Source organism: Temnothorax americanus, unplaced genomic scaffold (genome assembly GCF_048541705.1).
Source record: "Temnothorax americanus isolate GAGA-0224 unplaced genomic scaffold, ASM4854170v1 Scaffold3, whole genome shotgun sequence".
NCBI classification, from domain to species: Eukaryota; Metazoa; Arthropoda; class Insecta; order Hymenoptera; family Formicidae; genus Temnothorax; species Temnothorax americanus.
This window is the reverse complement of record NW_027509442.1, coordinates 473,773-498,498: the sequence shown is the minus strand read 5'-3', so window position 1 is coordinate 498,498 and position 24,726 is coordinate 473,773. Positions and strand designations below refer to the sequence as shown.

At 40.8% G+C, this 24,726-nt stretch overlaps 1 protein-coding gene across 3 annotated transcripts; it reads left to right on the top strand.

The window, feature by feature from the left end:
* The first annotated feature begins 7,235 nt into the window (after positions 1-7,235).
* On the top strand, positions 7,236-20,136 carry Drm (odd-skipped family member drumstick). Of its 3 annotated transcripts, XR_013257732.1 has the most exons (4): positions 7,263-7,704; positions 13,525-14,146; positions 16,266-16,766; positions 16,845-20,136. XR_013257732.1 is itself a non-coding variant. In XM_077411273.1 (3 exons), exons 2-3 carry the CDS (start codon positions 13,917-13,919, stop codon positions 15,505-15,507), a joined length of 312 nt encoding a protein of 103 aa, XP_077267399.1. In that variant the 5' UTR covers positions 7,236-7,704; positions 13,525-13,916; the 3' UTR covers positions 15,508-16,259. The 3 variants fall into 3 exon arrangements, 2 of the variants coding, with proteins under 2 accessions (XP_077267399.1, XP_077267400.1); XM_077411273.1 differs by lacking the exons at positions 16,266-16,766; positions 16,845-20,136 and adding an exon at positions 15,426-16,259 and having other exon boundaries at positions 7,236-7,704; XM_077411274.1 differs by lacking the exon at positions 16,266-16,766 and having other exon boundaries at positions 7,324-7,704.
* The last annotated feature ends 4,590 nt before the right edge of the window (positions 20,137-24,726 follow it).

The following is a 24,726-nucleotide window of genomic DNA, read 5'->3' as shown; positions in this document are numbered from 1 at the left end:
TTTAGTAAATATATTTTAAACTTTTGCATATCATTTCTTTCAATTCTGTCTTTGAAAATATTTTAAAACTATATAATTCCGATAAAAACTGTAATGTTATTATTCGTCTATTTATATTATAAAAAAATGATGCTCCCTTTATATTACAGAGGTATGTACATATAAAAATATTTTTTTGTTAAAAACAAAACAAAATTGTTTTTTACGTGTCGTTGATAGGTTCGTGCAAAAATGCGAGTTTCAAAAACGAGTTTTAAAAACGAATTCTAAATGAACTTCCGTTTTGGACTAAATATCGGACGAATTACTTGTGAGAAAGTTTGTTTGCACTTAAGCGCGTGTTGTGCCGCTGTCAGCTCGGCTCGTACATTTTACGAGCCGGGTTCCGCCGCTCGCAGACGGCTTTATGGCGGGGGAGGTGAGTAAAAATCGACAAACAATCTATTCTATCCGTACATGTCGGGCGCGGCCCGTCGTTACACGAGATGATAAGTCCTATACGAACACGTCGTCCTCGCCGTCTTTCCACTTCCTCGACCGGCCTCGTTGTCAGTGTCGGTCTCTCTGTGACGGCGGCGACTTTCTGTGAAAATTTCGGCGTAACTCAAAAGCTAAGTCAAACATGGGCGTGTTTCACGAGGTGTCTCGGTAAATCCGGTAAAGCCGCGAAGGCAAATTCCTGCGCGAGCGACACACGTCACGCTTTGATGCTTTACGCACCGAGGCACGCATATGTGCGTGTATGTACGTATGTATCGCGCAAACTGGATGTGTCAACGGGTACTTAGGCATTTCGCACGTCGAAGATTGGAGATCACTTTGTCGTGATAAAGCTGTAAATGCCGAGTAATAAGAATCTCGCAGAAGCTGTTCTCTTTGAGAGATTATGTCTTGACGAACAATATTCATTCGATGAAATAGACGCAAGATTTATCGTAAACAATTTGCTGCAATTTGTTAACAACGTTGTTCGCTAACAGAATCTTTTTTTCATGTGTATAATGTTTAGAATATGTAAATATGTAGAAATTTTCAATTTTGTGGAACTGTGAGAGTAGAGCTAACAATTTTAATGTTCAGTGTAACTGTTTGTTCGAAATTTTTTTGGTATATCATCTGACTATTAAATTGTACAATATTAGAATTCATATAGAGGAAGGATTCTTCTTTGCATCACTTTAATCGCGACATTCAATGGATATACGGTATTATTTGCGGATCGGAAGTAGCATAATTGCGCACGTATAAGACTACGACGCCGGCGTGGAAGAGGTCAAATTTGCGTCCGGTATTATGGTGGTCGCCGTAACCTTACGTCGCCCGTACATTTGCGGGCGTAGCATTATAACGTGTGCACGTTGCATACTTACGTGGCCAGCGGAAGGTGCGGCTTTAGTCCATGATTCTTCTTGGGTTCGTCCTATGCCCATTATGCGAGCGAACTCTTCGTGGTGCCTCTCTGGACCTTAAGATAAAGTCTCGCTCACAGCGACGCCCGTTTGTCACCCGCCGAATTTTACGCGCATACTGATTTTCCGAATGTTTTGCAAGTACGGATTTACCAAAATTTTATTTTTGTTCACGGGTATATTTTTAGAATAACTCCATTGTCGGAAATAAGTGCGTGTATCATCACACACTAACTATTTTAAAGCTTAGCGCAGGAATATATGATTCTTAATAAAGAATATTAAAGACATTTCAATCAAATTCAAGAAAATGCGGGATTACATATCTGCTTATATATGAACAAATTCGTAAGATATATAAATAATAATAAAAAAAATAAGAATAATGAGCATAATGGGCATAGGACAAACCGAAGAAGAATCATAGACTAAAGCCGCACCTTCCGCTGGCCACGTAAGTATGCAACGTGCACGTAAGATGTACAAATAATAAAAAAAAAAGAGAAAACTATCTAATTATTACAATAGTATTCTAAATTTTTATTTCGTTTATTAAAATTTACGCAATTTACTAACATTTATTTGCATTTTATTAACACGTAAATTACAATAATTTAAATAATATTTTTGCAACTTTATATCCTTTAATTAAAATCTAGACACTTAATAGTCTTAATAGCACGAATGTAGAATATAAGCGCTTGTTTAAATTGATACAAGAGTGTAAAGACCGAATATAGTTTTCTGACTAGAGATACAAATCGGCGATGCGATACGCGGGATTTGAAATAAACTGCGAAAATATCCAAGTTAATCTTTCGAGTTATAGCGTCAATGGCTTTTCCTCGCGAAAACAAGTGCGCAGATGATAACGTGTAATAAAAGTTGGTAAATCCAGGATTGTGCTAGTAATGTATATTGCCGTCCGTAAACGTAAAATATGAAATCATTGTAGATTCTGCAATTTAATTCAAATTTTTGTAAGTCAAAAATAGAACATTACAAATATTACATATACGAAGAGAAAAAATTCTTAATTTATAATAGAAACTCTCCTTGTATCTTTCTCTCTCGTAAAAATAATCATTATTGAAATGATTTTGTTATACAATGCTGCGAATATCAGAATAAATTTACGTTGCTTTTTCGGATAGATTAAAAAGAATCGTTTTAATAGACCATTAAGAAAAATTTTACAGCGTTTTTGCATATCTTCTGCTCATTTAATTTCACTTTGTCAGCAAAGATTCGACGAGCTCGAGATGCTATCCATCAACGATTGTAAAGTTGTCGCCGCATCTTGGCATGTGCCTCTGACGCTATTCCAAAACGCAAAATTCGTACGCTTAGGAAACGGTTGTGAAACGACCATTAAGAGATACGAAACATTGTCGTGTGTGCACACACACCTTTCCATTAGGCACGTCCGCGTATCTACGAGTCGCGACTTCACGCCGACGAAGAACGCGAGTAAAGCTTTGATGTGACCGCCATTACTGAGGGCACCCGGCACACTTATCATCGTATATATACAGGCGACAACTTAGAATCCACGACAAATTCTTGTCAATGCTTTATACTTTATAAACACTCTACGAACACACTACACCTATCTTTTTTTTCTGATTCTGATCGTAAAAAGAATATTCGTTCGCGTAAGACACTATCTGATATTTTTCTATTTCATCATACATATATTATTCTTATTTGATTTGCGTACTTTTATTCATGATACGTTTTTATATAAGATCGATTTTGGTTCTCGACAACTTTATTGCGTATATATTCTTTTTTATATATTGTTACATTATCATGTAAGATTATATCAGAAACTAATTACACCTCTCGAATAAAGATGATCGATCTATACAATTCTAGAGTATAAAAAAAGAAGAGATAAACGAAAATATTATATTAATACAATTTGCATTGTAATGTTTCTTATTGCAAATGTAAATTTGCAAAATTTATTTGCAATGTTTCTTATATATTCGACGTTCAAATTACGGAGTGATGTTGGGTGATTGCGTCAGGTTTATCGTAAAATAATCGTAAAATAATCCACGAAATGATTTATATTTTTACTGACATTTGCGTAGGATGCGCGCGCGGTAGCGATATCATTTTGTAAAGTCCATTAGAGAAATGGATCGGAAAAGAAGTTTCACCGCTGATGTCATTTCCGCTCGCGTTTGCACACATTCAGACCTAAGTGGCGTTCCTCCATTTTTCCGGCCGGGTCCCATTCACGATTTTCCTTTCGGATTACGTTATCTCGGGATCGACGGTCGACGGTTAGTTCTCACGCCGCTGCTTGGACCTCTACCTGCTAATTCGACAAGACCTGTCTCGATCGGTTCTCGTTATCTTTCACGCTGCGTGCGTGCGGCGACGTCGTTTACAGTATCGTGCCCGTGTCCTAATCTATCGGTCGGGGTCCCCCAGGCCGAAACGAGAGGTGATGTTACCCCTCTTCCTCCTCCGCCACGGATGTGACAATATTTGTCGCGACCGACGACCGAGGCGAGAGCAATAGGCGCGGACGCGCGTTATTTGCCCTATTCCCTGTGAGATGCCGTCTGTTTGCCGAAGCTTTGTTTCCACCAGTTTCCGTTTCCTGCGCCAACACGGCGGCTCCTCTGATCCATCCGGTCACCGAATACGCGCACTTTTGGATATCAAGATAACGCGATTTTTTTGGTACACTTTCAACTTCTGATTACGCTCAGATATCTGGTCTGTGCGTCTCCGTTTGTTCATATCGCTTCTGTAGTATAACGTCCAAAAAACTGGAAGAACACCGGATTTTTCGGTTCTCGCAAGAAAAATGAACTTTACGTTTTCGGTTTTAATATATGCAATATTAATTATGTAATTAGCCAAAAATATAACAAATAGGTATTTAATTATAATTGTAGTCTTGACTCACAACGAAGTAGCAATCATAATTCTTGTGTAATAAGATCGATGGTAATTTTCACGATAGTATATTTTTAAAATTAGTTTTTAGCATTTATGTATACCTATGTGTGAAAAAAATTACAATATAATATAATATAGATACAATTATAATCTATCATATATTTGTATATTTTATATTTACAATTTTACTATATTTCTGTAATTTTGAATATATTTTCATGAAATTAATAATGTATTATTAGTTAAATTTATATTTGCAACAGAGAAATAATTTTAAGAAATGTTGATGCGTTTGAAGAGGAATTAATGTGGTGAGACTCAATATTTTTCTTATCAATTGACTTCTGTGAATTTGTTAATACGAATCGTTACAGGGCTAAACTGAAGTTTCAGTGCATGCAAAAAGAAAAAATAAAATAGCTTCAGAATTGTTTTAATTCGCGTATTCCTTTCGCATTAATTATTTAAATTATCTTGTTATTGAAAATGATTGCTTATTACTTCTTTTTTCTCAAATTCCTTGATAATTTGAACGTAGTATGTGATCGTTTTATTCAGTTAGATTTTTAAAATGCATTAATGTTTCTATAAGATATGAACGGTAATAATAGTCCATCACTACGTGACAGTTGTGATAAAGCAAATAACATCAAAAGTTGCATCATAAAGTGTAAAATCCATCAGTTCTTAATTTAAAAAATTTAAACACGTTACACACTTTTATAATATATATGAATTAATATATCATCAATAAATAAATAATACGTCATATAAACACGAAAGCTACAATGGAACAACACCTACTGAACAGATCTACTAAAACTCTATACGTTAAAGTGATGCGATGTTCAGTCGTGTCCCTAAACACCCGCTTCCTATACATACATACATACATACGTCATATAAACATGATCAAATACAATTTGATTAAATCCGGCATTCGCCTGACATATTAAACAGAAACATGCAGGAAAATCAGGAATCAATATATAATTAGCAACATTGAGTTCAACTCCATCGATGCTTCAATACTATATATATTCGCTGCATCATTATTTTATACAACAAAGCAGTTACATACTTTTGACATCAGCAATTTCTACAGCAATCAATATGTATTCCTAACATGCCGTCGTGCATGTCAAAAATACTTAAACATCTCTTAATCTGTCATTTAAATCGGCATTAAGCCAGCAAAGACTACCCTTTATTTACTATTATCCGAGTTCCTATTGTCATTTCGATGCCTCTCCATCTTTGGCGATGCATTTTCGCAGGCTGAATCGGTGGCCACACGGCTCGGCGGTGAAGTCGCCGCATGCCAAGCTCGTCGGCGTCGCCTTTGTTGCCAATCGCTCCCTCGTTTCCTTCCTCTTCATCGTCCTCTTCTTTCTCTCTTCATCGTCGTCAATCCTCTTCGCCGTTCCCGAAGAATTTTTCCACCACTCGATCATCCCGGTGACTCGTGTGAGGGAAGCGATCGTCCCGTCCGCATGGGATTGTCCAATGAAGCGATACCGCAAGATCTCGATGGGCGGCGCCCGGAATCCCGGCGATGGCTCTCCGGCCCGGCGACTTCGTGGTGGGGCCCGATGGGCCCCGAGCGGGCCGTCTGGTGGAGGGGATTGACATCGACTACTGTGCAGTTCCCACGTGCCCTGGGAACCCCCGCGGCATCGTGTCAGCCCCCGCTCTTTGCTTTTGCACGCTCCTTCCACCTCCACCTTCTCCCACACTATCTGCTTCTCATCGTCAGCGGCAAGCGTCTCTCCTTCTGTCTGCCTGTCTGTCTCGCTTTCTTTTTCTCTATCTCTCTCTTCGCTCTCTTTCTCTTTCTTCCCGCTTTTGCTTATCTTTTGCTTATCTTTTTCCATGTCTTTCTTCACCTAGCGCGGTAGAAATCAAGAAATCGACGCACCCGTGGATTTTCTCCCGGAGAATCGGTTTATCGCTTCGCTTTTACGCGTAGGTGTCAGGTTTTCCATGGCGATCGCGCGCACTTATATTGTTTATCCACGAAAATATCAACCGCTCTGTTCCGAGGACGACTGGCGACGCGTAGCGAATGTAGCGATACTCCTACGTATAGGAGCTAGTAGGTAGGTAAGCAAGTAAGATAGGTGGAACGCGCGCTCGCGCGAGCCAAAGGGAGTCAGTGGCTCTAGCTTTTGGATACGAGCGCTACCTCCGTAGCTTTTACGGCCGGGGTTGGCTACCGCCCCCGCGGGGGGTATCCTTTTGAGAAAGGGCAAAGGCGGAAGGAAGCGGCCCGAGTATGCCGAAGCGGTATTCGAATACTTTAAAAGAATGTAGGGGAGACACCTCGAGATTATACCAGAAAAGGTCTCGGCGTGGGTGAAGAGGGATGCTCTCGTCTCACGGTTATGAGGGCGGGCTCAGACGCGGTGCGGTGGAAGGGATCAGGACCCGTAGAGCATGAAAGAGAGGGAGCAAGTCCGCGGGGACAGTTCAGGAGAGGGGAAGGCGGACGGGTACCAAGCGGGAGCTCAGGAAGCCGCGTCGACGAAGGATTTGTGAATAACCGCGCTGCTATTCGGCGACCGGGTGAGACAAGGACGCACGTAGACTCGGGACAAGGCGTGCTACCACTTCTTCCCTTCTTCGTCGGGCCTCCTCTTCATCATCGTCCTCACCTCTTCTTCTACCAACACCCGCCGTCACCCTCTTCCCTCATTTTCCTTCTTCTGCTCCCGTTCCTCCTCCGCATCCTTCTCACCACCACCACCACCTCCTCCTCCACCTCCTCCTCCCTCGCCTCCCCAACCGCCTCTTTTCTACCTCTACCACCGCAACGAGGTCGAGGAAGAAACATCCTGGACGTGTACGTTCCCCGTGGAATTGAGGGAGGCTACCTTCACACGATAACTGGTGGGTATCGGTGAGTCGGTTCGGTAGGGAGGTGTCTCCCGGTCCTCCAACCAGAAGAAGCCAAACGACGACGACGACGACGAGGAGACCTTTGGCGGTTACACACGGCGTCCTACCGTCTTCTGGTGTGCCTACCTATTCGGGCTACCAGCGAACCGAGCGACCAAACGAAGCTTCAGTCGACGCCGCGCACCCAAACGGTCCAGACCTGTCAGCCCGGAAGACACACGCGCAGCAATTCAACACTTTCACGAGCCACCGACCTACTGAGTAGTATCGGAGATTCCGACTGTTGGCAGCGTGACATTATACGCGCACCGCAGTTCGTTTTACAACTATTCGCATTTCGCGAGTTTTGTTCTTTCGTTCATCGTCGAAAGTTTAAAACACTTCCGTCGAAGTTCGAAGATTTTCCTCTGCGGAAGGTTACTACTGGACATTGCTCGAGGACGAACCCTTATTCGCACTCTTTCTATCTCTATCGGTGAGTCACAGTCAATTGATATCATCTCTTAAAAATATTATCTAGCCTTATATATATATATAATTTCCATAATACATTATGTTAATATATAATTTATATTTGAGGTGAAAGTAGTTGTTTAATATTCGTTTGTAAACGCTTAATACAATAACATTATTAATTCAATAATATTCGAAATGACATTAGGAAAAATTAGTCACATCGTTTATAAATCGTATATTTTCTATAAAACTGTGTTTCTCCTTCTTCTTCTGCTTCTTCCTCAATGTATCTCGGTCTTCTAGAATGTACAGCACTATATTTTAAATATATCGAATGTTTATTGGAGTTTTGTTTTATTATGAGATACAGTACCACGTTTTCATATAGTTTCACTCGTAATGAATATAATTCTTCAATTTCATTTATTTATTTGTTCTTATCACAGAGTGCGTTAACATTTATCTCGACAATGTCAATTTCTTTTAATTTACTTGGGATGACAAAACTAAAACCAGGTCTTTCGCGTATCAGAGGGCTGTTCTACCATTAAGCTGTTTCCAAGAATCCTTTCTTTATTTCAATCGAAACCATCGCCATTTCTCATCTAGATTCTGTAGAGAGGATGAAAGTAAAGTTATTTCTACTGCATCTCCGAGTTCTTACATTTTCTATTGTATGCCTCCACGTGTTATGAATCAAACGGGCGGGAATATAGGCGTGATCTACATTCGTTCGCGTATCTCGAGTCCTCTCCGCCTGAAATCGGTAGCAAGCGGTAGGGCGGTGCACAGTAGCCGCTGCGTTTTGATTGGTGCTCAAGTACCTTGCGGGTTGTCTGCGGCGATTTTACGATGGTCCTCTTCAATCCTTCTATAGCATTTAGATCTTCCTGATAACTTGCGTTCCCAAACAACAATGGTGATTTTTATAGATATACATATGGAAAACACACAATTTTATATTTTATATCGTGAACAATTTTTTAGAATTCAATGGCTATAATGCATGCGCTGAGAAATTGTTAATTTTATTGATATTCGAGTAGTTAATATATTTATATACATATAATAAAAAAAAAGAATGTGATAAATAAAATTAAATTAAGAAACAAATAAAAATCATTTTATTTTTAAAATTTGCTCACTGACACGACTTTCATCACGTTAATCAACATCTAATTAGAAAGCAATTATCTTATGTCTATATTTCCTTATAAACGTTAAAATTCTTGTTTTAATAATTTTTCTTTTCGGTCTTATTGCGCAAAATATCGCGCTGCGACATGCGTCTATTCAAATCACAAGGATCCGCCAGAATCATTCGAACGAACGAAAACGGATCCATCACGGAGCTACCATTTTTCTTCGGCGCCGCGCGTGGCGCGAGTCCGCGCGATAGGTAATATCTCTCGTAAGAAACGCCCTTGCGTGATCGTCCGCGTTCCCCGCGCCGCGGTGGTATCGCGGTTCGACGTCTCGACGACGGAGGGAGGGTGTGGTCCCACTTGGTGGACTTCTCCGGCTGTTCGGTAGCGACTGGCCGAAAACCGGTAGTCGGCGGTAGGGCGGTGCACAGTAGCGACTCTTCTTTGGTTGGCTACCGGCCTTCTCGCTGTGGCGAGCGAACGAACGAGGGCTACCGCTCCTTCCTTTATTCCTCCATACACGCGAGAACGAGTGCACGCACATCGAGCCGGGCTCGCTTGGTTGGCCGTTCTCTGTTCTTCTTCGATTGGCTGCCGGCTTCTTGTACCACGCACTCCGCCCTTCGTATCGCGCGATAGAACGGAAGGTACTCGCGACTACCTTTTTTTCAGGGTCTCGGTAGTGTTGAATGAAATAAAATATCACCCTGTCGGGCGTTGAACGTCTCGCCTAGGTATCCTTTCGAATGTTCTCCTCGTCAGGATAACTCTCAAATGCAACGAATGCCTTTTGTCTATTTTTCTCATGGGCAAATCAGCAACACGGCGAAATTTATCTTGGATAGGTATTCAATGAACTCAATTACAATTCTTGCAAATTTTCAATATCTGAAGATATATTGGACGACGTATTATTAATGATTATATGTATTTATAACACTAAATTCATTTTGACGTGTTTATCTTTCTCGATTTTGCTCTTTAATGGTTATAAAAAAAAAAAAAAAAACAATTCTTCTGCTTATTCGTGTCAATCACGTCAGAATACAGTAATTTTCCTTTTGCGTGAAGTCATGAATAGCATGATTATTTTCACACGTTATAAAAGTTATATTACATCGATATCTATTTTAATTGATTATTTGATCACGCGCGATTCTATTATTCACGTCAAGAGAGAAGCCCCACTTGATTATTCCGCGCGACGTTCCCTCCTCTGCGTGGTTCACAACAAAATTCACTTTCGCGTAGCTCCGTACATACCAAAACGCTTCGCCGCCTATTCGCAAATCTCCGTCTAGTATGGCGCATCCATAAACGCGAGCGTTTATATATATCGCATTATCATACATTATCATACATTATCATACATTAAACGAAAGCATTCGATCACGCGAACTCGGTAGGCAAACATGGTAGCAGGCACGATGTTCGCTTTTCTACACACGCGCGATACACACGAGCAACGTTGACTCGCGCTCGTATTCGTCGCTTCGCAATCGCCGTAAATCTTACGTATCTCGTTACATTCGCGATCATATCTTTCACGTTACGGATGCGCCTTTATTCCGGACAGTATTATCGAGACGAAATTATCGACAGCTTACGTCTGTTATTCCTGACTGCTATTTGGATCGCGCGGTCGAATTCAGCGGACTTAGCGGTTATCAGAGAACACGATCATTTATCATCGGCCTCAAGATTATTTGCACGTCCTCACCGACATCATCTGTAATATAAAACCTGAGCGTTTACACGGTTAATGTCGTTTTCCTCGACACCCGACTCATTAACGCACAACTCATTAACTTCGCTTCACGCAAAGTGAGAACCTGTTCCAGCCGCACGTACCCATGTCTCGGGTAATACAAGCGTACTGTGACCTCGTAACTCTTCGACAAGATTGCCATGTAGTAGCCGGTGTTACCGTTCATTTCCACGGGCGTATATATCAATACCGCGCGACAGGAGTAGCCTGTGCCGATTTGCTATTCGAAAGTGAAATGACTAAATTTCAAAGAGAGGACAGGCACTAAAGGTAGGTCTGTTTCTTCTAAACCCTCAGGAGACAAAATATTATTTCACACGATTTCTATTTTAGTAAGCTGTGTAGATATATGATTTGTGCCGTGCAAAATTACAAAAGATATTGTGAGTTTTTGCTCGTCTCTTTATCGATGGTTTTCCGGTCCTTAGGGATAAGAAAAGGTCCAATTTATACAAAACCATAAATCCGGACGTGCCGCCGAACATTTGTCCTTCCATCTGTTTGAATACCGGAATGACGAAGGTATTCCGTCTCGACGACAGCTATGTACTGTTTCTACAACACATTTATATTTTTTCTACGTTTGTTTTTACGTGCATCAGCATGTCGGGCGGATATTTACAATGTCTGAATCAGTCGGACGGCGACGGGGCCAGACATGACCAGACAGAAACGTGATGTTTCACCGGGGAAAGAAGTGGAATTGTTATCTTTTTTTTTGTGAAACGCAAAATCGCGCGTAATGCGCAGTTCCGATTAGGCTCCACCGCCCGTCAGCCACGCTAACCAACCGGGCTACGCCCAGGCACCGCTTATTACTCATTCGGACACGCCACTTTATTCGAGCGTGCGCCGTGCGCTTAATGCGAGCCGGTAGCGACTGGCCGACGCTCCTGTACAATGGCCGCACCGTGCGATTCGATCCCGCGGGCTATTTTTTAACATGCCGATTCCAATTCGAGAACCGTGCCATTAGACCGTGGCGGTACGATTCCGATCGCTCATTCATATCCGGCCGAGTATATTGCGGGGGAGTTTTAAAAGTAATACTTGCACGAGGGTATAATTTGGGTACATCGTACGTATATAAAAAAAAGAATTCATGTTTCTCTTTCGTAGTTTTATCGTGAAGGAACTGTCTTCTCTTAAAATATGGATAGAAGCGGAAATATTAAGCAGTAAAAATACTAATTTTTAAAATGTGACTTCAGTGCGGAATTCGATTACATCAGACCTCTCACATTATTTCCGAATTATTTAAGAGACATCTCAAGGCGACCGTGTCAGAGATTATGAACGGTTCAGTCAAAGTAAGATGTAAGAAAGTTGCTCCAAAAATAAACTTTGAACAATTTTTAACGCGATGATTTTAAACAATTTTCACACAGTAGAAAAAACATTAAATATAAGAATGGTATGAGAAAGAATAATATATGCAAACAGTGTATTGCCCGGATTACAGCCTTTTTCGTACTAATAGTTATCGGTAAATAATATTTTACTTAAATTTTATTGAAAAACTTAAAAGTTAGCCCGTATCAGTCGCATAAAAGTTAATCGGTGATTCGTTGCACTCACGTTTCTTTTTAGAACAGCATCGCGAGCTCGGGAAATATTATCGTGATTTAATTGCGTGGCGCCGGATGGCAAGCGTAAAGATTACGGATCGTATTTGCGGCGCGCATTTAGCGCTAATAGTGGCTGCTTCTTCCCCCTCGATTACCACGAATGTATACAGCATCCCATATATGAATGAAATTTAAAACTGGACAGTCGCGTTTGAAATTAAATATGCCCGGAGGACGTGTCGGAGCTGATGATTTAAACTCGCGAATCGAGCAGACGCGCCCAATTAGGAAACTAGTCATTAATTTTTTTTCGGAAGCGCACAGCTTTTTATGGGCATTCACACCGTGTTTTTTGTACGGTAATATATACCGAAGGACTTAATTTAATAATAGAATTACTTGAAATAATTATAAGATTTAGAATGGTATATTAATCCTAATAGATTTTATGAAAAAAAAAATTTGCTTATTCTTTAACATCTATTTGAAAATAAGAATCGTAAAATTTCTTACAACTTTATGCAAATGTAACTTTACACGATTTTTATAGAGTTATAACAATGAAATTGTGTAAAAAGTATCATAATACAAATTCATAAAGTGAAGCGAAATTAAACAGAGGTTACATTTAACCTTAACACATTTGTATAAAATATTTTGTATAAAAATTCCATGAGTTTCTAATTTTATTTATTGAAGCATCGATTTAATCGCTCTTTTTTATTTGCTGTTTCTTGTAGATATAGACTTTAATGTTGCAATAATGTTATAACGTTATAATATTAAATGGAGAATGCAATTGTATGTCGCTGATCTGCAAAAGTAAAATTACAAAACAAAACTTGCTTGTGACATTTCTGTAACATTTTACGCATTTTCTATTTTTATGTATAAAAACGGGAATAACGTATTATTTTTCGCTGTACATATAAAAAAATGTATCATGTTTTGAATCAACATAATAACTTGAAATAGACTTTTCTCGCAGAAATTGTAGCCAGCTTGTCTCAGAGAGTTACCCTTTATATATAATACATAGAAAAGTACTTCCCTATGCTGTCCTAAAACCATACTCCTGATAAAATATCGCGAAAATAATTCGATCGGAGAGAATTTCTATTCCGCGAGGCACATTGGCATGCGCGCGTCCCTCCTACGCACCTTCGTAAGGAATGCAAAATACTTCAGAAGTTGCTTCAACGTTACTAACCCGTTGCTCGTAGGCAACGGCGCTTCGCGTAAATATCTCGTCGGATACGGGCGTCCCGCGCGTATACTCCGCTCTCGCGACTCCGGGTGATTTCCTCGAGCGCGCGAGTCAGATCGGAGGAGAATCATCGATTCTGTGCTCTTTGCAGGCAGCGATACGAGGATTCTCTCGCGACGTGGTACAAGCAGTGATCTCACTCCCAGGAGTCAGCCGTGCCCGAGACTAGCTTTGCGCGGGAGGAGAAGAGCGAGTCGAAGAACGACAGTCAAGAAAGACAGATAAAGAGAGAAGAGAGAGAGAGCGTACGAAAGTCTGCGAGCGAGGCAGAGAAAGATAAAGAGAAAGAAAGAGAGAGAGAGAGAGAGAGAGAGAGAGAGAGAGATCGCGCAAGCAACAGAGAGGATTGAGAAAGGAGATAGAGGGAGACAGACAAAGTGGTGGGAGTGACTCCGGGCGTCAGCGAGAGAGCGAGAGAGGCGGGTAGAGGGAAAAGAGAGATAGAGACTCGACCAAGAGAAGGAGCGGTGGGAATTTATAAGGATGTTCGCGATAATGCCGATGGAGACAGAGGGGCACGGCAGGGAGTTCGGCCGGCGGCAGAAGATGCGCGCCAAGTGCACGGTAGAGTTCGTCTGCAAGTACTGCCAGCGGCGCTTCACGAAGCCCTACAACCTCATGATCCACGAGCGCAGCCATAAGGACGACGTGACCTTCACCTGCGAGGTCTGCGGAAAGTCCTTCAAGCGGCAGGACAATCTCAAGCAACACAGGTACACCCGCCACGTTTTTATCATTTTTTTTTTCACTTTGTTTCGTCGACCATTTTTGTTTCGTTTTGTATTTTCCTTCGAGGACTTCTATTTTTGCGCGCTCGCACGGGACACGTACGCGATCTGATCCATGATCAATCGCCGCGATCTCCGAGTACTCTTTAGGGGGTCCCTTACAAGGGTCCGTACGAGTATGGCGTCGCGCATATGAAAGAGGAGCCCGCGACACACGTTCTGACGTTGTAGATATTGGCAAAATGTTCCTGCGGAATATCGCGGCAACCGATCGTGAATCAGACGTCAGTGCGTGACTCTCACTTGCAAGAACCTGCGTTCGAACACCAATAGAGATTCGAAGCTATCGGGAGACGTTTTCGTGCTCGTGCTCGTGCCTGCGCGTTCTCGCTGTTCGCCGCACGACGAGGCGGGATGATGGGGAATGATTAGTTCCCAGTCGGCAATCAGCTCGAGAAGTCGAGCTAGATTGAAATTAACTGTTGTTAGATTGCGTCATTGGCTATCGTAAAATTTGTCCTACTGCGATTATTTCGCTTTTTTCATGTACCGTGGACAATGGGGACGAAAATTGTGATTCTATTGAGCTGTAACGCATAATCATTTTGACACCAAACAGTAAAAAGTAACTTGAAGTATTCATTGTGCATTAGAGATTATTATTTATATTATTCATCTTCATGTAATAAGCACAAAGATTCAAGCTATTTAATCGCTCGTAAAGCTTTAAGTTAAGATTAGATCGGCACAAACGCCAGGGAAACCGGTCGAGTCGATTTACCTTTCGCAAAGTCAAAACAATCGATAGCAAAACAATCGGCTGAAGTCAATATTTTGTTTTGCGATTCGCTTCATGGATTAATCCAATCCGCGATAACAACTCTTCGGTCAGATAAACAGCTCATTGTTTGACGCAAAATCGCGAGACGCGGAAACACGAGTCGTCGATTAGCTTTACATAATAAAATAAAGATACGGAATTCATATGAGGGTGAGTCGAAGATTAATAATGAAAACGTCTCACGATAGTTCTTCTTGTATAACCATTGATTAACGATGCTCGCGCAAACCGTTCCATGCGTAAGAGATTTGTCGTTCCGAAATGAATAATATATAATCAATGTGTCGTATGAAGAAAAAAATATACAAATATCAACCGCTTGGCCACACCCATATCAAGTTTACAATTTTAAATTGTATTTTTGTGTGATCCCCGAATTGTTCGATTTGTGAATCAAAAGATGTATTGTTTTTGTTATATGAGGCTGTCAACGCAATGTCAACAAGCGAAGAAAAAGATATATCGGTTTAAAGGTATGGCGGATCACGAGAAAAGGATGCAATGAGAAAGGTTTACATGAGTCATTTTTATGCATATAAAACTAGTTTAAGTGCGTCAAAGAAAGGATGACATCATGTTACAGCAGAGAAAGGATTGCATCGCTTTGAGAGCGACATGATAAATTGTAATTAATTGTGTTTTTTATGATAAATAACAATTAATTTATTATTATTATTTAAATAATAAGTTCCACGAATTCTGGCTCAGATGTCAGATCAATATGGAACTTTGCAAATTCCAAATGTGCAATTACTCGTGCTATTTTAAGGTTTTCTTCCCATTTCGGTCAAAATACATCCGGTAAATCGACAGGAAAGTTAAGACGCGCTAACTATCGCTTAAGCGGTCACGGTGCTGACCTCGAGAAGGTCAAAACCATTGGTTCGGCCGAAGGAGGCCGCTACCGCGTTGACCTTTCGCATCAATAGCCTTGTAATGTTGCAACGTGTCGCCTTCACCCGCCTCACGGCGGAATAGAGGCGCGAATAGGGAGAGAGAAGAGATCCGCGAAGATCCGCGAACTTTGCACTCCTTCTCTCGCCTACGGGCGCGCGTCGACGAGTCGGCGAGTCCGCGGCGCGCGCGCGGGCTCGTAGAATCGGCCTGACCCATAAATCAGTCTGAAATAATGCTGCCCCCGCATGGAACGTGTGCGCGAGCGCGTTTGAACGAGCGAGCGATAAAATAAATCTTCAATACTGGTGGATACTAATGGATACCTTGTATGTAACGGCGGTGGTCTTGTTTTCTGTTCTGTTGTAGATGTGGGTGGCGGTGAGCGGGAGCTCTGAACCTCCTGCACCTTGACACACGCACACACACACACACACACACATACACAGACTGATTAATAACACAAACAACAATAACAACGACAACAGAAACAATAACACAAATACAACAGAGTATGACAACAATAACCCAACAAATTACAACCATGCACTTTTTATTTGATCACCCGCACTTTTTCCTGGTCGCGGCGAAAGCGCGATCAACAACTATGCCACTACCGCCACCACAGAAAACCCCAGCATGCGTATACTACTTTTTCTTCTTCTTCTTCTTCGTCTTCCTCATCTTCTTCTTCTTCTCTGTCTGCCTCTTTCGCTATTTCGTCTTCTCACTGTGTCTACGACTTTTACTACCCTCACTACGACTTCTTCATCGTCGGCTATTTCTTATACTAACACACGGCGCGTACGGGTCCCACGCTTTAACGAGGCGGCGGGAATGATTGATAGATAGAAAGGAAATGTAAAGAATGTGAGTGGGAAGGAAGCGAGGGGTTTTCCCTAGAAGTGTACTTTCCTCATTTTCCGATTTCGACCATCTCTGTTCCAGGAGCATACACTCTGTTCCCTACAAGGGCTCCAACGGCTACTCAAATGGCTATTCGAATGGCTACTCTAGGTATTAGAAGCCATCCGGCCAACTACTATCCTAAACTCCCGTAGACACGCGTTTCTCTATCTCTATCGAATGCTCTAGCTACCGACCAGTTCTTCCCCGATGTTCCTCCTCTATTAGAGCAATCCTTCCAGTCGATCCAACGACGATGCATCAAAACTTGCGAGATGTCGGGTTTGCGTACGGCAAAGAAACCGCGATACTCCGTCGATTTTTGTCATCAACCCCCGCCTATCATCCTCGCATCTAGTTCGTCCGTCCTGCTTCTTTGAGTTTTTTTTCGCTTCTGTTCACCCTCCTGTATTCCGAGCCTACACCCAGACGTCAGCCACATCAGAGGAATCTTCGATCCGACCCGACACGAAGCACCATTGCAGAGCCGAGAACGATGGAAGCAATCTGGGATACAGCGACGCGGCAGACAATTGTAATTTCATCGACCTTTTTTTATAATTCGCCTGATCCGAATGGGTAATGATATTCTTGCTAAGTACGTACCAAGCGATTGACGATGTCCGAAGCGTTTACGGAATTGCCGTTTAAGATACAATTCGATAAATGATATCAAATTTTATGCATAATTCGAGAACTTCCGCACCTCTAATGAATGTACAACAGTCAGCGTTCTGTAAGATACACGAATATGATAAAGAAAGATATAGATGCGACTACGGAATGTAACAAAATAATTTATTTATCAGATTAGAAGAATATATATATATAATGTAAAACTCTTTCTATCGACGTGCTCTGATTTAAACGTTCACTATCTCCTATTAAAGATATTCTAATCATCTCGGTAACAATTTATCCACGAACGTTTCACGGTAGATGATGAAATTGTCGACAATGCTGAACCGTGTTAGCTCTTCTTGTTACGCGCAATACCAATATATTTCGATCAATGGACAAACGACGAAACTTCAAGAATAAGAAGGAAAGAAAACGGATGTTTGCATCGGATATCTATCGCGTAATTATAGAGAAACGAACCGGAAATTCAGCCAGGAATCAAAACAGACGATCCACGTTCTTCCGCATTTCCATAACGGAAGCTACCACGACGCAGTTCCTCGCAGGCTCCTCGGGCTAACGTCCTAAATTGGACTACGTAATAACCCACTAGCTCTATAAGAGCGCTGGTCGGAGGATACGCTGTTCGCTTCTTCGCGTGCTACCGTGGACCACGCCCAGGCCCGGAGCGACGTCTTCCTGACCTACCACCTGGCAATCAGGCCGCGGAGCTACTCGGCTTCCCCTTCAGAAAATCCATATAATCTCGCGACGGCGATACGACCGCGAGTCGCATTCGGGATTGGCATTCGCCGAAGCAAAATCGTATCTCGCGAGCGTGCGCGATTGTAGCATGTGAAGACACGACCGGACAACCTTGGAGGGCCACGTGGTACAAGGTGGGTCCGCGGTGGTATCGCTGACGCAAATACCAGTCAGCTGAGATCGGTTTCCAGCGGGTGAACCCTTGGCGACGTGTCTCTTCGATTCCGGCCGAAATGCCACTTGAGGTGGAATGAGGATCAACCGTTATTATTTCCGAGCGTCGATCGCATCTTTCTTTCTCTTCCCTTTTTTCTGTATTATTTAGTTTCTCTTTTCTTTTATTCATACCCGTGTCCGTGTAGATGGGTATAAGATGCTCGAAACGTGGACGGAGGGAGGAGATCGCGTATGATGGAGCAATCGGCACCACAATGCTCGAAGTAGGCAGACGTAAAGCGGCGTAGATAGTGATGCTGATTCCCGCTTGCTTCTCGAGCAAAATGCTAAATTCGAAAAGCGAGTGGGAAAACGCGTGTGGCAAGCATAAATATTATAATCGTCGCGTTCGAAATCGTTTAACTCAGATGCAAACTGCAAAAACCTTCAGGTTTTCGTAGAGGAATCGGTAGGAATATACATATGTAATTAAAGAGATTTTGAAGATGTATAAAATTAATTGATAACAATTTCGTTTGCCAATTACGTCCTGATTGTAAACGTAATTAAACATGTTAACGTTTTAAATTTTTCAACAAAATAAATATGCAAAATCATTGCATATATCATAGATTTTTATATATTTTTGAAAAAAGTCATAATTATGTTTTTTATTTGTCACCATATATTTGTTTCCATCTTATATATGTTATATTCCTATATATGTCTTATATGTATATGTTATATTCCTATCGCTCCTCTTTTAACATTTATGTTATACTTGATGTTATCGATATATCTAGATATACTGCGCAAAAAGATATCACCCAAATTATCACATAATCAGAATAATGAGTTCTTGCTCTTCCTATTCTAACCACTTCGACTCGAGTATCACTCGAGTCCATCGTGATAAACTGTAAAGAATGTATTTTTTGTATTAAATTTAATATATTTCGCGGTATGCTTTTCAAACTGTACATTAAAAGGAGAGAAAGTGTTCGGACTTGTACGTTAATGAGGGCTAAGGAATTGGCGTGACTGGTTCTAACGTGTCTTTATGACGACACCATTAAATACCTTTTCGCTACGAGGGAAAAACCACAAAACGTTCTTAAATGTTAGTACAATATAATGTGTGTTTTTGCTACGGCGTCTCGAAGAATATCGAGAGTTGCCGTTTAGCTAACTTGCACAAGTTTATATGAAAAATTCATATAAAAAAAAGGAACCACGATGGCTTCGGGAGCAAACAGGATTTTTTCTTTCTTTCTAACTTTTGATTCCTCTTTAGTGGAATGAAACCGCGGTCGTACTTTGTACATAGCTTAAATACGTATCAGTGCGTCTTTAATATTATTATATTAATTATTATTATTGATTATTATTATTAATTATTATTTTATGGATGTTATCGAAATAGCGCTTAGTCATTCTGTATTGTAGCCGCCGACAGGCCTCACGAGTGTAGAGCTGCATTTCGTTGTACGGTATCATAGGAGTGATAATAATGTTATTTTATTATTATTAAAATTATTATTATATTATATTATATATTATTACCATGATGTATCAATATCCATGCATGTATCGCTAGCTTTACACCACCGAGGCACACGGTCAGCCTGGTAGAAAGGTTCATGTTCTTGGTCTCTACAAGAGAGATGAGACAACACACATGCGCGTGATGATCCCATGTATGCTTTCCGCAAAACGTATTAGTGTATTAGTGTGTGTGGGAAAATTCCACTTCAACGGCCTACAAATAAATTTACCAAGTTGTAAAATGCTATTTCATCCATTTTTTATATAAATCCCCTTTGTCATATTAAAATATAACTGTTTGATGATTTTAAAATCCTTCCTATGAATTTTTCAATTATCATATCACAGAACTAATAATTAAAAAAAATTTTCTGATATTCGTTTAAATTACCTTCGGATTTAGTAGTATTCTATTTAGTAGCAAGAGTATTCTACGGTAAGTTTAATTAATTGCAATGGATTCTAATTGTATTTCAAAGCATTGCAGTATTTTTTTTAGAACAACAGCGCAGTGTAATATAGGACAACTATTTTACAAATCGCGTGTGCCTTACAATTAATCTGCATCTGGTTGAGACGTGTTACAAGATGACTCAATCGTACAAATTATCGGGATAATTTATTCCTGAAAATCGCTTGGATTCGTCGTCACGCAAATCATAGCCCCTTAAACGACGGCCGGCAGCTAGGCGAAGAAGAAGAGTAGCAGTCTTGATCAAGACAGATCTCCCGCAGGCGTGAAATAGCAGGCCGTATGAAATCATCCTTCTTGTCACAATAAGTTAACCGATGATTAGCAGTATATCGTGTTCCAATTGTATAAAAATACAAGTATATGTATATTAAAAAAAGTAAAAAATATATCGATATAAAGATAAACGAATAAATTAATTATAGAGACAGAGCGCGTTTATTCTTTTCTTTTTTCAATAAAATTGATCTCTTCTTGATTTTGCATTAAACATGCTGCATTAGTCAACGATATCAAAGCTATTGTTTGGCGTGTTTTGACGTCTCATGCGCAATTCTTCCATCGTGCACTTTGTGCATTGTGCAACAAACTTAAAGAGTTCGAAGTTGTATTCCATGAGCGAATAAGATTGCACGCGGTGCATCCTGTTCACTTTATGTTGTGGCTGGAAGCTGCTCTCACCTCCTGGGGCAAAAGTCGTGAGCTGAATGTCATGGTGATTGAATACGACCCACTGATGTGCTTCCCGAGATGTACAGATTATGCGCTATTGGTTTTCCGCAGTCTTCTCGGTGCTCCATAATTTTCGTCTCTAATTGCTTTAGCCATCAATATTATAACAATATCTAACGGTTTATTAATAAATAAATGTTCGCTTATAATAAATTTGTGCACGAATCTATAACAAAGAAACATTTCCAAGTGTTTAACGTTTCTTTTGCAAACGACTTTATCGAAATAAATCGCGAAAAGCATCTATAGTAGATAAGATAAGACAAGAATTATAGAACTCTATAATCTTTATTTAATTGGAGAAATACCGCATAAAAATTAATAATATTCAGGAAATGAAACTTTTTGTTTGATGCATCTTCGTTATCATTTTGTTGAATTTTATTACCATATAAAATTCCTCTATACTCTGTAAGGCAGAACTACCTTCGTGTAGTTTCCTCAATAACATTTCAAGAAATTCATTTGCACCCGCGCCTTTGATCGCGGTTTATTACCGTCTCTGCGAACTCACAACCGGGCATGCAACTGATAAAGTCGCTTAGCGTACGAACGCGTTTCTACACGCTCGGTTATGGGCGTGTGCGGAGTGTTAAGCTAGCGGGCAGAAGCTTCCCATGAAACTCTCACCTCCGCGGGCGGAAAGTGAACTTCGCGGCCGACGACGTTCAGCAGTCATGCAGCCGCGATCGCCGCCGCCGCCGTCGCTGTCGTGGCCGCGATCCTTTTTTGGGTGAAAGGTTGGCGAAAAATGTCTGACGGCAGCTACCGCGGTAGCTCCAATGCCACGGTTCGCTTTCACTGCGGAAGAGATCAAATTTTTTTTCGCAATACTTTTGGATTTCAACGGTAACGAAATCATTACTGATAATACAAACATATATTATGTAAATCTGAGACTAGGTTTCTAACATAGCTTTATACAGTTTTATAGATCTCGATTTGTCAGCGCGTTTTTTAATTTTTATCTTTTACTAAAAGTATTGTTTTACTGCTCGAAAGCGATAGTATCGTGATAAAAAAAAAGAAATGTAAAGAAAGAAGAAAGAATGTGGCAGTTGAAACGTGCCCGTTATTGTGCGATTGCGTATTACTAACGATAATTGCGTAATGGTAATTATACAGGAAAGACAATATCAATCTCATATATAAATGCCACTCCTTTCAAGGATCTCTTTGTTGCATCCAATCATTGGCGAACATGAGTCTAGATCCGAGCTCCTTTTCGCGAAAGGATCAACGGGGATCAATAAAGCAAGCTTGGCGCGCAGTTATAATCGATGAAAGCAATGAGACGAGGTCATAGATGAATATAGATACACGTAATGACGTTTACGTTATAAAATATTATTAAGCATATAGAATCGAATTGAGAAAAGGCGATATGCGAGAAGATAATCAAAGACGGTTACGTGTGAAAGTGAGTGCGATTGTATAGTAGCAAAAGGTGAGTGCCTAAAGGTTAAGAAGGTTACTATCGCTAAATCATCATTTTAAAGCGAATACAGCGCGATAAATGAGATTTTAACCGCAATGTTGCGTGAACCCAAATGTGCGTGTTACAATAAAAATATACAAAAACGTCTGATAAAACAAACAGAAGAAAATGAATAAAAGGCATTGTAATCAATTTAGCCTCATTCTAATTCAAAACTGTTGGAATGCACGCTAAAAAAATAAACAGTGATAAATCGTCTGTCTCTAAATAGAGAACAAGACTTACTTTAAAAACGGGTGCATTCCGTTTCACGCATAATGCGCATTAATGCATCATGCATGAAACGGAATGCACCTAACATGTTACAACGGAATTAAAATCTTCCATTAAAATGACAAAATTTTAAACATTAAGATTTCTCTGTCTCACGCACAAACACACGCACCCTTCAAAGGTTAAATACCTTTATTTATTTAACTGAAAATAATGCAGGCTTGAAGGGACGAAAGTTCTCATTACTATAAAAAAAGAAGCTCCGCAGAAATCGAATTGTATTTCACAGAGCAAAATGCGCGACTGAGCCTGAATGAAAGAAACCGGCTAGTGAAGGCGAGATAAAAAAAAGAGAGAAAAGGCGGGTACGCGAAGCGTAAGTGCGCGGGGATATCGTTGCGAGTAGTATATCGGAGGACGGAGCACCTAAAGGTTACTACCGCATCATCGCCACGTCAAACTACTAGCTAGATTAGTCCCCCTTGGGCGAGCACGAGATGTGTTTTGCTCGACTAGGACTCCGTCTCTGTCAGACTCGCTCTCGTACACGTTTCGCGACGTGGTAAGCGTCCACATTGCTAGGTGGTAGGTTGGTAGGTAGGTAGGTCGGTTGGTCGCTCGGTAGGTATATTAAACGATCCAGTCCCCCGTGCCCTCCTCCTTCTCGTGCCCGATCGCACTCTCTTCTTCTCTTTCTCTCTCCTCCGCTTTCCCCATTCCTCTTTCTCTCTCTTTCTCATTCTGCTATAGGTGCTCTCCGCTTGCGCGGCTTCTAAGATCTGTGGGAGCGCCTTTCACCTAATTGTTGGCACAATATGTGAAGACGAAGCCACCACGGTTCCCATCGACTCCTGGAGATGATACTCCGACTCGTGGCGCCTAAACACAGACACTATCCGGACTCGAGAGGTCGACTGGGATCGTCTGCGACCGGAGGGGATTGAGCGATACTACAAGTAGGTAGGATGATAACGCGTAAGAGGTCACCTCGAAGAGAATACTGCGAAGCGTACGGCTCGGTGATATGTATGGTCTTGTCAACGATTTCCGTCTTGTTCGCGATGTAAATGTCATTCGTATTTGTTATTATATATAGTATTTGATACATATATACAATAATATGTACGTTATATGTCTTAATCTTTTTATACGCACGTTAAAAGTAGTTTTTTTTCCAGGAAAAGTTAAAATAAATAAGTAACAATAAAACGAAGGCGTGCTATATTTTGTGTTATGATTATAAGTTACAAAATCTTGATACGCGTATTTATTAAGAAGCGAGATTGTATATACTTTAAGTTACACTTGGATAAAATGCGTACAATAAAAAACATACACACGTTTCCGATACACACATATTTGTTTCAAATATTGTCTTCATATATTCTTTCCGTACATTCAGTCATTAGAGAAAACTTGAAAATATCAGAATTGAAATTTTCGCCTATAAGTATGGTAATATAACATTTCCTGTAAAATTCAATTAAAATTCGAAAAAGTTCTATATCAAATTATACAAATAAACTCCCGAAATAAATCATCCCATATTAAATTATACAAACAATGAGAGAATCATCGATTTAACAATATTTAATAAGACTATCATTTTATGAAACATTGTTGCTCCGAATTTCTCGACCTATTCTTGCCCGCCAGAGGCTTTTATTCCAAATCGGGCCCTAAACAAATGCGGGCAGAAATGACAATGTTCTCACGCGACACAGTTCATGGTAATCGAGCCGAGTGATTTCAAACGCGGAAACAATGCTTCTCCGACGCTGCCCACGGAGGAAGAGCCGCGACGAACTAGCCGGTGGCAGCGGCGCGTCCGCCATGAAAACGACGAGTCTCTTCTGTTGTCCCCCTTCGGCGATTTGCTACGATCTATAAATTACGAGCAAGAACCATCTCTCTTTCTCTCT